Source organism: Pleurodeles waltl, chromosome 7 (genome assembly GCF_031143425.1).
Source record: "Pleurodeles waltl isolate 20211129_DDA chromosome 7, aPleWal1.hap1.20221129, whole genome shotgun sequence".
Taxonomy (NCBI): domain Eukaryota; kingdom Metazoa; phylum Chordata; class Amphibia; order Caudata; family Salamandridae; genus Pleurodeles; species Pleurodeles waltl.
Genome location: NC_090446.1, coordinates 961,003,882 through 961,016,414, shown reverse-complemented (window position 1 = coordinate 961,016,414; position 12,533 = coordinate 961,003,882). Strand labels below are relative to the sequence as shown.

The 12,533-nt window shown below is 44.4% G+C and overlaps 1 protein-coding gene across 18 annotated transcripts in view; it reads left to right on the top strand.

The window, feature by feature from the left end:
• Positions 1–12,533, top strand: part of RBFOX3 (RNA binding fox-1 homolog 3) — a 1,585,357-nt gene that overhangs the window by 1,497,918 nt on the left and 74,906 nt on the right. For all 18 annotated transcript variants that reach the window (XM_069199697.1, XM_069199694.1, XM_069199703.1 and 15 more), the window contains 2 exons: positions 236–376; positions 11,722–11,775. In XM_069199697.1, coding sequence (XP_069055798.1) covers positions 236–376; positions 11,722–11,775 — 195 coding nt within the window. The remainder of the gene's footprint in view (positions 1–235; positions 377–11,721; positions 11,776–12,533) is intronic.

The window sequence follows — 12,533 nt, the reverse complement described above, 5'->3', positions numbered from 1 at the left end:
AAGGCCTTTGCAGATTCTTAAAACCTGATCAGATGACTGGTATTTTTCTCTGGGAAGGGTGGCATTCCTACCCTCATATCCTTCTTTGTGTACATTAGAAACTCCATTGGCCTCCCAGGTCTCACTCTACAATTATGCGTCTCTTTTTGGTGACTCTCTGAGCATTATCTTCTCTTGTGGCCTCTCACCCGCCTGTGACATCTTTGGTCTTGCATTATTGTTTTGTTCCTCGCAGACAGACGAGCTTGCCCAGACAGACAGCAGCCAGCAGCAGCTCCAGTGTTCAGACAGCACAGAGAAGCAGCAGCCAAAGAGGCTACACGTCTCCAACATCCCTTTCCGCTTCCGGGACCCCGACCTGCGGCAAATGTTCGGGGTGAGTAATGGTGCATGTGTGACAGGAGACCAGGAAGGGGAATGTGGAACCCACAAAGAGACTAGAGAAATGGGGAATGTTTATTGGATGGGTAAGAAGAATGGAGCATGTAAAGGTATAAAAGTTGGACAGGTATATCCTTGTGAAACAAGCAGGGTGGAAACGGTCTCCCCAGCTTCCAACCATGTGACAGAAGGTTTAACCCCTCTTCGCACAAGCCACCCACAAAAATCCCATTCACTGAGAACCCAGCCACAGAATAATTTTCCAGCTGAGCATGAATGCTGTGCACTGCAGAGCTCCGTTCAAAATGTCTCCAAGAAATGAGAGGTGGCTTCAGACAGTTTCTTCTTGCTGGAAGGTGGGGGATGGAGGCTGTGTGTGTGGGGGGGGGGGGGCTGCATGCTTCTTAGGTAGAGGAGGGGATCCAAAGCTCCGAATGCCATCTCCGTGCCCCCTTCCAAATGCCACAATCCCTACAATTACGTGGTAAAAATGAGTCTAACATTGGTGGGTCTTTCCTGTACAATAGTTTTAAAAAACATATTTCACTTTATTATATTGTTTATAAACTGATAAAACAGCTCACTAATAACAGTTTAAACTTTAGAATGTTATACTTCACTGCCTTATTGACAAAATATATGATTTTCTTTTTGTGACCTTATCACCTAAATTCATCAAATAACAGATCATGTGCTTGATCCCATTTATATCTTTTTGAAACCCGGGCAGATACTAGTGTTTCCGTCTGCATAAGCAGGTTATAGGTAGTCTACAAAGGGAGTTTTTTTCAGAAATGGTTATAGCGTCCCCACCAACCAAGGGGATTACACCACACACGGAGCTGGGTCTTACATGTCTTTATTGCTCTGCGTGTAACCGCAAACTCAGCAATCTAAACATGAAATCTATTCACCACACCCAAACACATACGTCACAGTTCTACAGATCCACCAGGAACCAAAAGGGCCCCATCATTGCTAACTCACAAGACACTCCATTAGCCTCTAGAATTCAGTGCCTTCCACTAATCCTTTACAGCTGTGGGGAAGATAACAATTAAACAGGGCGAGCTGAGCTAGAGCCGAGCTAAGGGTCTGGCTTGGCTCTAAGAGCTTGTGCACAAGCCGAGCCCTGAAAATGTTTGCCACCTGAATCGTACAACATACTTCTCATATTTGAAGATGCTCATGTGTGATAGTGAAGAAGCAAGAACCTGAGTAAAATAAAATATTCAGCTAGGATCACACAACCTGGTAAAGCAGGATAGCCTGGATTGATCCTAGGTTTTTTGTTTTCAGATTGTATAATTTAGCCACTAAATGAGCAAACTTAGATTGGAAGATGCCTCACCTCCTCAATAGCCCCCACTACTTCCCCTTGCGAGAGGTGAACTCTGCTGCTTAGACGCAGCATCTCCTGTAGCACAGAGCACCCTGTTGTTCCCTGAGGCTGGGTTTGAAGGAGGCGTACCACATCCTGTGGCCGCCCTGGCTGATGTATTGGCATTCTGTAAATGACAATGGTCGTCTCATTATGTTCCAAGTCGGGGAGGGGATGCTGCAGACTGTAAATTTCAGAGGAGCAGCACAAGCTGGCCACAACACTGACATAAATATGGAAACAAATTCCCACTTCTGGCCTCAGGCATTTGGCCCGGGCACCGGCCAGAGGCCGACCTTCTAAAATGGGTATCTCACTCTCCTGCTTCACAAAGGCTTTGTCTTCATTCATGTTGCACAATGTAACAGCATGGTTGACAAGCTGGAGCAGCATGAAAGCTTGGCTTGTTTTGGGCTCGAGGGCCCAAGAGGACCTCGAACTGACCCAGAGCCAGACATATGGCTCAAGCCCTCAGTGCCTCGCCTGCATCTAATCTCTTGTATACGTTTGCCTCTGAGGTGATTAACAGTTAGTACCTCTTTCACATGCTCTGTCACTCCTATTGTTAATAATTCCAGGAGGTGCAGGGGATTGTCTTGCCACTGAGGTGACTCCTTAACATAGACATCCTGCGTTGTGAGGAAGGATCAGAAGAGGAGGCAGATCCTCATAGAAACTGCAATATTTAGATGGAAGTTTAACAGGTGCAGCATCCCCCAGAGCAGCAAACATCCCCTATCAGGGGCAACTTCACAGCCAGCTTCCTCCTGTCCACCCATTCTTGAAGAGCACTTCTCTCACGCTGTCTCTCATCATTACAGTTCTCTCTCACACACTTCTCCCGTAGCACATGAGTGTGCAAAAATGTTATCATTGAAAGACAACGTTTGCTGCTGTCTGTTACTGCCATGGCCTATTTGTATCCACTCCCAAACATCGTATCAACTAGTGGTGGGTGAAATATTCCATTCCGCCTGCGGCATTGACGTAATCCTGACGACTCTGCATTATGCTTGTAATGCAGAGTTCTGGCAAAATTCCACCAGTCGCCTCATGGCAGAATTTCTTCTCACACATGGCTCCAAAACAGTAAGTTGGAAAGTGCAACCAAGATTTGGCATCCCCTAGCTCGATTGTCAGTCGTAAGTGTTATGCCGTTCCTATTTTGATAATAAGACTGTATGTTTATGACGGGAGCAACACAGAGTGTGGGAAACTGAGTCAACCCCACACTGCTTGGAAGCTGACAGCCTAACTCCTGCCTAGCTCACAGTGCTTAACCTCCAAACCTGTCAGGGTAAAAGGTGATTTGTGGCACAGGGACGTCGTGGAAACAGATCATATACCTTCTACTCAGTTACTCACGCATGCCAAGGCAAGACACAAGATGCAAACTGGATTTCAATATATTTATTGAAGCAACTGCATCCTAGTGTAAAAAACATGTGCTGCGTTAATAAGGCAGATGAAACATAACACGGTAATCATCGTTACAACCAAAGTGAAGGGGATAAACAACCCCACCATTTTGTGTGATTTTAGAGGTTCTGGAAATTATAGGGATTCCTACCAAAACCCTGTGTCTTGGTCTCAGAGCATAGCGGTTGTAACCCTCTGCCTGGCCTGACCTAAGGGATCAGCCCCATAGCTGAATAAAATAGTGAGGGTCTGCTTGTTGTCTGGTTGGCAATCCTCAAGGGAAAGCTGAAGAGACAGCACCAGGATCCGCAAAGTTGTCTGTTCTATGACAGTCATGACCAGAATGCCTTCTGCCCTCCTTGGGCCTATGTTTTGTTTATATAATGACCCATATATTGTTCAGGAAACAGGCCTGACGTAATTCTGTGTCTCGAGGATAGAAACTGATTCCTGGGCTGGCAATACAACTTAGCATATCATGTACCGTACATGTCTGCCTTGGACTAAAGTACAGATTACAAGCCATACAATGGCTGATAAAATGTACAGAGTGAACTCTGCCTTTCTAGAAGAGGCAGCTGATAAAAGATAGAAAATAATTATTAACCTGCTTTCTCTCTCATCAGAGAACAGCTACCTGGCTACATCTGATAAATAAAACTTGAACATTTTATTATGCACCTCCAGGGACAAATAGGATTCTTGGTGTAGGAAGGAAATTCGGAGGCAGACATATTTTACATTCCCTAGACAGTTGCTGTCAGTCTAGTGATACTCAACGCAACAAAAGCAGTTCAAACTTTTGTGTGCTCAACATATTGCACTGTAGAAGATAACCTTAATTCTTCTTGTGGGTGGGCTCATATGACCCTGATTCCAACAGTTATCCTCCTTGCCGTTGAAGCAGTGGCAATTCACTTTGTGTCCCCACCTATGAGCAAGCAGGTTGTTGTGTGTCCGCTCACTGGGGTTATTTCTAGAAGAACATGAAAATTAGCAACAGTCCCAGGATGCATTTTGCACTGGCAGGTAGAAGATGATACTTGGTAGCGTAGACATAGATCAGATGTTCTTCCATAGTGACATATGCCTGCAAAGCCTACTATCTCCTGCCAATGTTGACACTCACTCCTGTGACTTTTGTTATATAATTCATTGGCACTTGTGACCTCACGCACATAGTGGCATGTCCTGGCTTCCACACGTTCAAGCATGCTTCGCTACCTAGTTAAGGTTGCTGTGTGCGTGTGCACCTAACACCAGAGATACATAAAGTTGCAGGGCTTTCTTTGCAGTGGCTGTGAATGTTTATGAAAATCTCATCGTTTTCAAAGCTTTTTTTTTACTTTGGAACAAACAAATAAAAATCCAGACTTTTTTGATACATTTGTTAGACATGCCTCATTCACATCTAAAACAATGGTTCTACAAAAGATATACACCACATAAAATGGCTACTCTGCAGTGTCACTATAAATAGACATTCTGCACAGAATGTAAACTTTCACTGAAAAGTGCTGCATTTATGTATCTTCATTGGCACTGTAACTCAAATATCAAGTCTGGAATTTATTAATGAGAACATTTTCTTGCTACATGGCGAGTTCCTTATAATTTGGTCAGAAAACGAATAACAGAAGTAAAATAAGAAAGTTATTTGGGGCGGTAGCTATTCAGTAGGTGTAATCACCATTTACGATTTATAACAGAAGTGAACTTGATGTTTTGAAAGTGGCGGAATCAGGACACCAATGGGCAGATGCTTATGCAGCCACAACGAGTTTATTATGTAGCCTTATAGCCCGCTGTAGTGGGCTATACCGGACATTAAAGGCCCGCTCAAGGGTTACAGGCCCAAGCCGAAAGCAAGGGCCTTTAACAAGGGAGCGGGGCTTTAATGCCGGTATAGCCCAGCTACGGAAGGCTTTAGGGCTATTAGAACATTCTGCCACTAGAGGGCAGACTGTTCTACTAAATAAAACAAACGCCTTATGGGGCCTGAGGGGATTGAAATCCCCTCGGGCTCCATAAGGCCTTTGTTCACAGCAAGAGCTGTGAACGGAAACACCTGAATGTTGGAGCTCTGGGCTTCTACCGGAAGCCTGGAGCACTCCATTGTTTGCAATGGAGCTTCCAACATTTCAATGTTCTAATATGGATTAGAGAGTTTTGGTGGGTTTTTGACCAGAGAGTTTTGTTACCTAATTAACAAGATGTGTAATTCCACAAAACGTAATATATTCACATTCTTTAATTATTTATTATGAAACCTCCCTAGGAAGAGACATATCAAAGTCTCTAATCACGTAGAGAAAGATCGTCATAATGTTATTTTTTTACAGAAAGTTCATGATGAGCGGTGAAGCTAAAGAATGATTATTGAAAAAGCAGCGCTTTTAATTACATAGAATTAAGGATTAATTTCCACAGAAGAGTGTTGTCTTCCTTTTGGAAACGTTGTTCCAGATTGTTTATGGTGACAAACAGGCACCATCCTTATTAGATGATAATGTGACACTATCCCTTTAAGACAGCCATGCTGCTCTCATCGCATTGTAATTTCAGTTAGGACAGTTCCATTTTGCACGAGGTGGAGCACGATAATCTGAACGCTTGCTGTGCCTTTTTGGTTTTCTTGTATTCTGAAACAGTGTTCAGCTTTCCACAGTGTGTGGGGGTGTATTTTGTGTTACGCAACATTTCTATGCAGTGCTTAATTTGTAAAAGAATAAGCGCAAGTGTCCAAAACTCTGCTAAGAATCCTGCGGCTGATGCAATTAAATGTCAGCACACCCAATACCAATATCAGCGCCTGTTGTGACAAGTGACAAGTAGCGTTCTCCAAATCCAAATTAAATAGTCTTAAAAGCACCTTATTTCTCTTTAACCCACTACCATACACTCGCTGCCCCTTCTTGTCACTCTTGTGGGAGTTCCTGCTTTCTCTCTTTGGGACAGTTTTTCCGTCTTTCTCTTACTTATTTCTGTTTTGTGTGTTTTTCCCTCTCTTGCACTCTGTAAATGTCTAATGCATTAAACTAAGTGCTAGCCCCAACCGACAGCCACTGGCTCAAATTAAGCACTGTTTCTATAGCAGACAGGAATTTATATACTTGTATCCTGAATGAACTCCCTTCACCTGCCTGGTCTGTCACTAGGCCAGCGCCTGTTGGAGGGTGTATGTTCAGCTGTTGCAATAAACCACAGAAGATCCCCGATTCTCACACCATGGAGGAGGGCAAAAGTTGCCTATATATGTCTGTCTGGAGGCCAGGGGACATGGGAGTGACTTATCTTGTAGGGAATCAGGTTCTGCTAGGTAAGTTCAAATCTCCTGCTGTTAGAAGCTCTGCTTCATCGCAGTTGAGCCTCCAAGCCAAGCAAGAAGACAGAGCAGAATGGTCAGGGCTGGACTGGCTGCAGCGGGCATCGGGTGTTTCCCCGGGAGGGTGGAAGAGTGGGGACCAGTTTTGCAACCGTGTGGTGGGGGGGGGCTGTTTTGTTACTGCCACTTTCCCCAGGGGATGATCTGACAAAATTGCCATGGCTGCTTTGGGTTCCCAGACCTGTCCTGAGCATGGTCCGGCCTTTGGTATTGCTGGGACACACTCCAAACTGTCCAGGGGTCCCTGAAATTATTATAGATAACATTGATGAATTCCCACTCCTTCCAGTGGGCTTTAATGTCAAAAGTGTTGCTGACGACCTGTTTGCTTTTAAGACAGCTTTGCCCACTGAGATACAGCTCACAGTCGAGAGCTTCAACATTAGGGCATGCTTCACCACTAGGAAGGGCCTCCTAAGTGCAAGGGCTATAAGAAGAGCACTAAAGCCACCAGAGGAACCTGATGCCACACACTCACCTGTGACAGAGTTCCCTTTTGCTCTTGCCGACTCTCACCAGGTCCAACAGTCAGAAATCTGAGACAGGAGGTCAGACACCAAATCCAGTGTCTCACTGTTAGGAGGACTATGAACCTATTGATAGCCACATGTCAGTTCCATCAATTATTAGGTGCTCGGTGCTATTAAAATAGGGAACAATTTGGGGAATGGAATGTTCTTCTCTAACCTTGAATAAAACCAGTGTTGCGGTTAAGGCTAAGCAAACTACTTAGAGCCTAATATGGCACCAAAGACCACACCACCAGCGGCATCTGTGAATAGACCAAATTCTTGACTAGAGTGTACTGGACCTTGCCATAACATTAAACCATTGAAGTTATCTAGGAATGACAACCGGGTCTTCATGTTTTGTTTTAAATCTACTTATGCAAGGGTTCTGTGGCGCTGGTTCCTAAGCCCAGACCCAGGCTGCTTGATGGATGTTGAAAAGGGATGATCCTTCGAAATGATCCGTAATATGAAGCTAAGGTGTCCCACCAAAATTTGTAGCTGGTGTAAAGTGACTTCAAACAGGATCTCAACACTGTAGAGACGTCACCATTTATTACACTTCAATTTTACTGAGCTGACTTCAGTCCCTAGAAAAACGCGTTGTAACTGGACCCTCGATTTTCTCTTCTGCCAGTGGTACACCAAAGCTACCCATAAGCCTGGCAAAAGACGACACTGAGTAGAAACAGCTATCAGAACCTTCTGCACACAAAAATAAGAAATCTTTGAGGTAATGAATTACTAGTTGAGTGCCAAAAACCTGGGAGAAGACACATTCAAGGAAAGCACCGAAATGCTCAAAATAGGCATGAGATACTGAATATCGCATGGGTATACGTATGTCATAAAGCAAGCTTCCTTTCAAATGAAACCCAACCGGTGAAAATCTTCAGGTAGCACTGAGAGTAGACGAAAAGCTGACTTTGTTCCCCTTGACCATGAGAGGGCCTTACCACAGTTGACCCAATTCGGCTAGTGTCCTGCTAATGGGACCATGCCTTACCGCGCAAAGTGCTACTTCAGTTGCTTTACTGAACAACCCACCTTACGAAGAGATAGGTTGTGTATGAGCCTTAACTCACCTGGGTCCTTTTACTGTATGTGAATCAGTCCTAATGGTGAGCAAACCAACTTGTCACAAGGTGGGTTATAAAAAAGACCTGCAATCCTTCCCAGACCCACTTCCTTGTTGATCTTTTTCTGTGCCGTGCTCTTACTGGTGTTCATGGATTGTTGATTTTTGCAAAAACTAGGGCCTGCCCCCCTCAGCCGGTATTCTAAAACCATAGGGGAAGCCATATTAAAGCTGTTGAGCTAGATCAGATCTCGGGTAGCACTTTAGCCAAGGGGTAGTGCCAATATAGATGAAATATAAATGAAATGAATTAATTAAAGGCTCCAAAGAAACAAGGGGTATGACAAACCCAGACCTCCCTCCCTACTCTCTACTGAAGGAAGAGGAGAAGCTGGGTGCATGACCATAACAAGGAAAATGGCCAACGCGTCGCATGGGGGCCATGGGCCCTAGTGCAAGCAGTGAAACCAGGCACCCGCCAGTGTTAAGGCACCACTATAAATGAGGTGCAGATCGCCCATCATACCCCTGAATCCTGGTGTCACTGCACCTACTACACTAATGTCATTTATAGGTCTCCAAGCTCCTCTCGTCTTGCCTTCTTTTCTCTATCTTGCTCGGCTCTTATTTTATTTTATTTTTTTCAATGTAATGTTCTCTTTTCAATCACTTTCCTTAGTCTCTATTCCATTTCTTCTGTCTCTTACTTATTCCCAGCTCCTTCCTCCCTTCTTTTCTTATTTCTGGTTCCTTTCTCTCCTCTTCCCCTGCCCATTTTGCTCATCATTATCTCATTTCACGTTCTTTCAGCCTCTCCTTTTCTTTCATCCGTTTCCAGTCTTCTTTAATGTTCTCTCATCCTCTGCTCGCTCTGGTGGGTGAGCAAGTGGGGGAGAGCGGTACTCGGGTCAGCCCCCACCCCACCGCCCCTGCTGGAGGAGTTTGCGCACCAGGAGACCTCTGGCACCCCTTGTCCCATTCGTACCCTTAACGCCGTGTGCTGGCCTTCCTCTCTGCCTTGCGAGCCCAGGTGTGAATCCTAACACACTCTGATTAGCATTAATAAATTATATCACTCTCACAGACAGCAATTAAAGTTCTCTCTCTGCTGGTCATTAAAGCAGTCTCGAGTCTGGCCTGGTAACGATTAAAAGTCAAGCCAGGTAATGAGCCTCAATTTTCCGTCGCCAGACCCACTTACTTCCCTGCAGTCATTCCTTCATCCCACCTCAGTGCAAGCTCCCACCAAAGACCTCTCCCCTTCCACCTGCGTATCCCCGATGTCACCCCACCCCTTTTAGTGGCAGTAAAATGTTTTATTCATGTGTCTTCATTCTAATATATATTTTTGCCCCAAAATAAAAATATTTTTGCAAATGTATGCACTTGATGTAAAATTAAAACATTTCACAAGTTGATGATGTTGGGCATTCATGCTGTACCTTCAGTTGCCGCGTCCTTTGCTGCCTCCTGTAATTGGCATTGTTAGTATGAAGGTGCTGCCTGATTGCTTGCTGTGTATGGCATTTCTGCAAGAAGCAGAGCTATCAGGAGTATTTCTGGAAGAAATGTTTTTGCTCTTCACTATATTTAAATGCTGATGAGCTGGAAGTGGGGAGCGAGGGGGATCACGTCATCATGGTGTAAATATTGACCTACAAATGTACTGCATCCATAATATAGACCACCACTACATCGTCATGGTGGGTAGATTTGGAGCTCAGAACAGTAAATCACACTATCCTGTATAAACTTACTTGGAAAACACTGTGGTATTCATACTGTGCACGTGATATTTCTTTAGGTCGATATTTCAACCACGATATAGCAACATACAGTCAATCTGCGCAGGACTGCATATGGTTTTGAGACAATATGAGAAAACTGTTATTGTATTCTGTGTTCCCTCTCAAAGTGAGCATTAGTATGTGGTAGTTAAACTAGAAAGCACATAGAATCTGAAATACTATCAAAAATATATACTTAACCCTGTGATGTAGTGGTAGACAATGTAGTAAAAGGATTATTTTGTAGGTTAAAACAGTTGACTTCATTATAGCGATATACAACTCCTACTATACTACATGCAAGAAATTGACCAACAATACAAACAAGTGGAAATATGTCAAAAGACATCAACGCTTCATCATTGAACACGTCGAAACTACCTAGTCAAACTCAAAGATGAGCCTTCCTGTGCTCTCTGCAGAGCGGGATGCAGGGTACTGGGTCTGAGATGGAAAGCTGGATCTCGGAAGCCTCTGTGCATCTCCTGGGTGTCTTGATTGAGCCGTCAAGCAGTCACGCCCTAGTTTGTTGGATTTGGTGTGAGAGTTGACACAAGACCAGACCAGTCTAGCACAATTACCTCAAAAACGATCATGATACGAAGGATGTTACTTTTAAAACAAATAACACTTTAATGCCATTTTGAAATGATCACACTGTACAAATGCATGATGACATTCTGATGAATCGATCAAAAATAGTTCACAAATAGACAAGAGCCAACTTTAAGTTTAGTGTTAGTGGTCACTGTGCTGCTGGCCGCTACTGCTCTCAATCTTCTGACAGTCACTATTCTCAGGAGATAGTCATTTCATTTCAGAGGAAACAATGGGACCGTTTTATCCTATATCGTGTTTAGCAGCCTGGATAGTGGTCTTGGGTCAGTTTCATGTGTTGAAATAATGCAACACTAGATCCTACGGAGTTGGACTTGGTTACACTTCAGAGAATACACAGTTATTACTTTCTGGGGTGCTCCAGAGGACCAGCTGTTAATCCTCCCACCAAAACCCAACATTCCAAAGTCAAAATGAAGTTTCACCGTCCAAATAAAGTTTATATTAAACTTAAGAAAGCTTTGTAAAAGTTATAATACTACTGTTTGAAATTAAGCTTTCAGAGTTTTTCCAGGGTATCTGGACTACTGGTACTCATATTTCAAGGCCTATGGTCTATCACAAACCCCAAAGCAGATGGCTTAAGAGATCCTGAGGTTGCCAGTTCACCTGGTTTGGTAGTCCAAACTTTTACCTGGATATATTCATGCACTGGGAGGCCCCGGTTGCTTCCTAGTTTTGGGTTGTGGATACTGCAATACTCAGAAGACAATATCCCAGAGCATGGTTGGACAACTACAAAGGAGCAATGTAGTTCAGACCCTTTTTTTCCTCTTGACCTTTAGGATGGATTCTTATCTTTTGGACTGATTATGACGTGGTGCTTGTGTGATTCTGCTGGAGCATGCATGTGTGGTGATGCATGCGCATGCTTATGTCATCACATATGCACACCAGCAAAATAATGCTACCACTAGCAGTGGCCTGGTCTGCCACCCTCTTTTGATTTTTGGCAAAAAAATGAATTCAAAGCCAATAGGTAAACAAGATGAGTCCTACTGGCTTTGCCAGCGCTTTCTGGTATGGTCCGAAAGAGGTCTTTTACAACCGGGTACCTAAAAGCTGTATGTAGGTAACACCTGAAAGTGCTGAAATCGTAGATGCCCGCACCCCATATCACCAAAACCGATTGTCATGTATGTTGTTTGTTTCTCTTTCTCCAGCAATTCGGGAAAATCTTAGACGTGGAGATCATCTTTAACGAGCGAGGGTCTAAGGTAAGCGCTGGCCGCGGGCCTCGGTGCTTGTGCTTTCAAGAGGGCGTATAAAGAGCTGAGCATGGCCTGCGGGATGAGAGGGGTGTTTCAGAGCCTCGGATAAATGTGCACGGTCTTCTACATGCACTGAGCGCGCGTGCACGTGTGTGCGCGCACCTTCCTATGGGCACAACGCGTTCACGTAAGTGTGTGACCTGAGCGCGTGTGTGCACATTCCTGTGGGCACAATGTGTGCACGTCTGAGTGTGTGACCTGTGGGCGCACCTTCCTATGGGCACTATGCGTGCCAGTCTGAGAATGTGACCTGAGCCTGTGTGTGTGTGTGTGTGTGTACCTTCCTACGGGCACACTATGTGCACGTCTGAGTGTGTGACTTGACCTCGTGCTTGGGATACCTGTTCAGCGACTGCATATCCCTTTCTACGGACACTGTGCACGTCTGTATATGACAAGCTTGTGCTTCTAAAAGTGTACCTGTTCTATGATTTTTTTGTTCCTCCCTGTGGGCACCATGTATGCATGCATGTCTAAGTGAGTGTGTGATTTGATCTTGTGTGTGCGCGCTTCTACCTGTTCAGTAATAGCCTCGCTCTTCCCGTGAACACAAAGTGTGCACACCTGAATGAGTGACGTTCTACGTGTACGCCTATACATGGCCTTTGATTTGGTGTATCTTTCTATGGGCACTATACATGCACACTTGAATGTGTGACTTGAATGAATGAGTTCTTTATATAGCACACAGCTTTTTTTTTAAA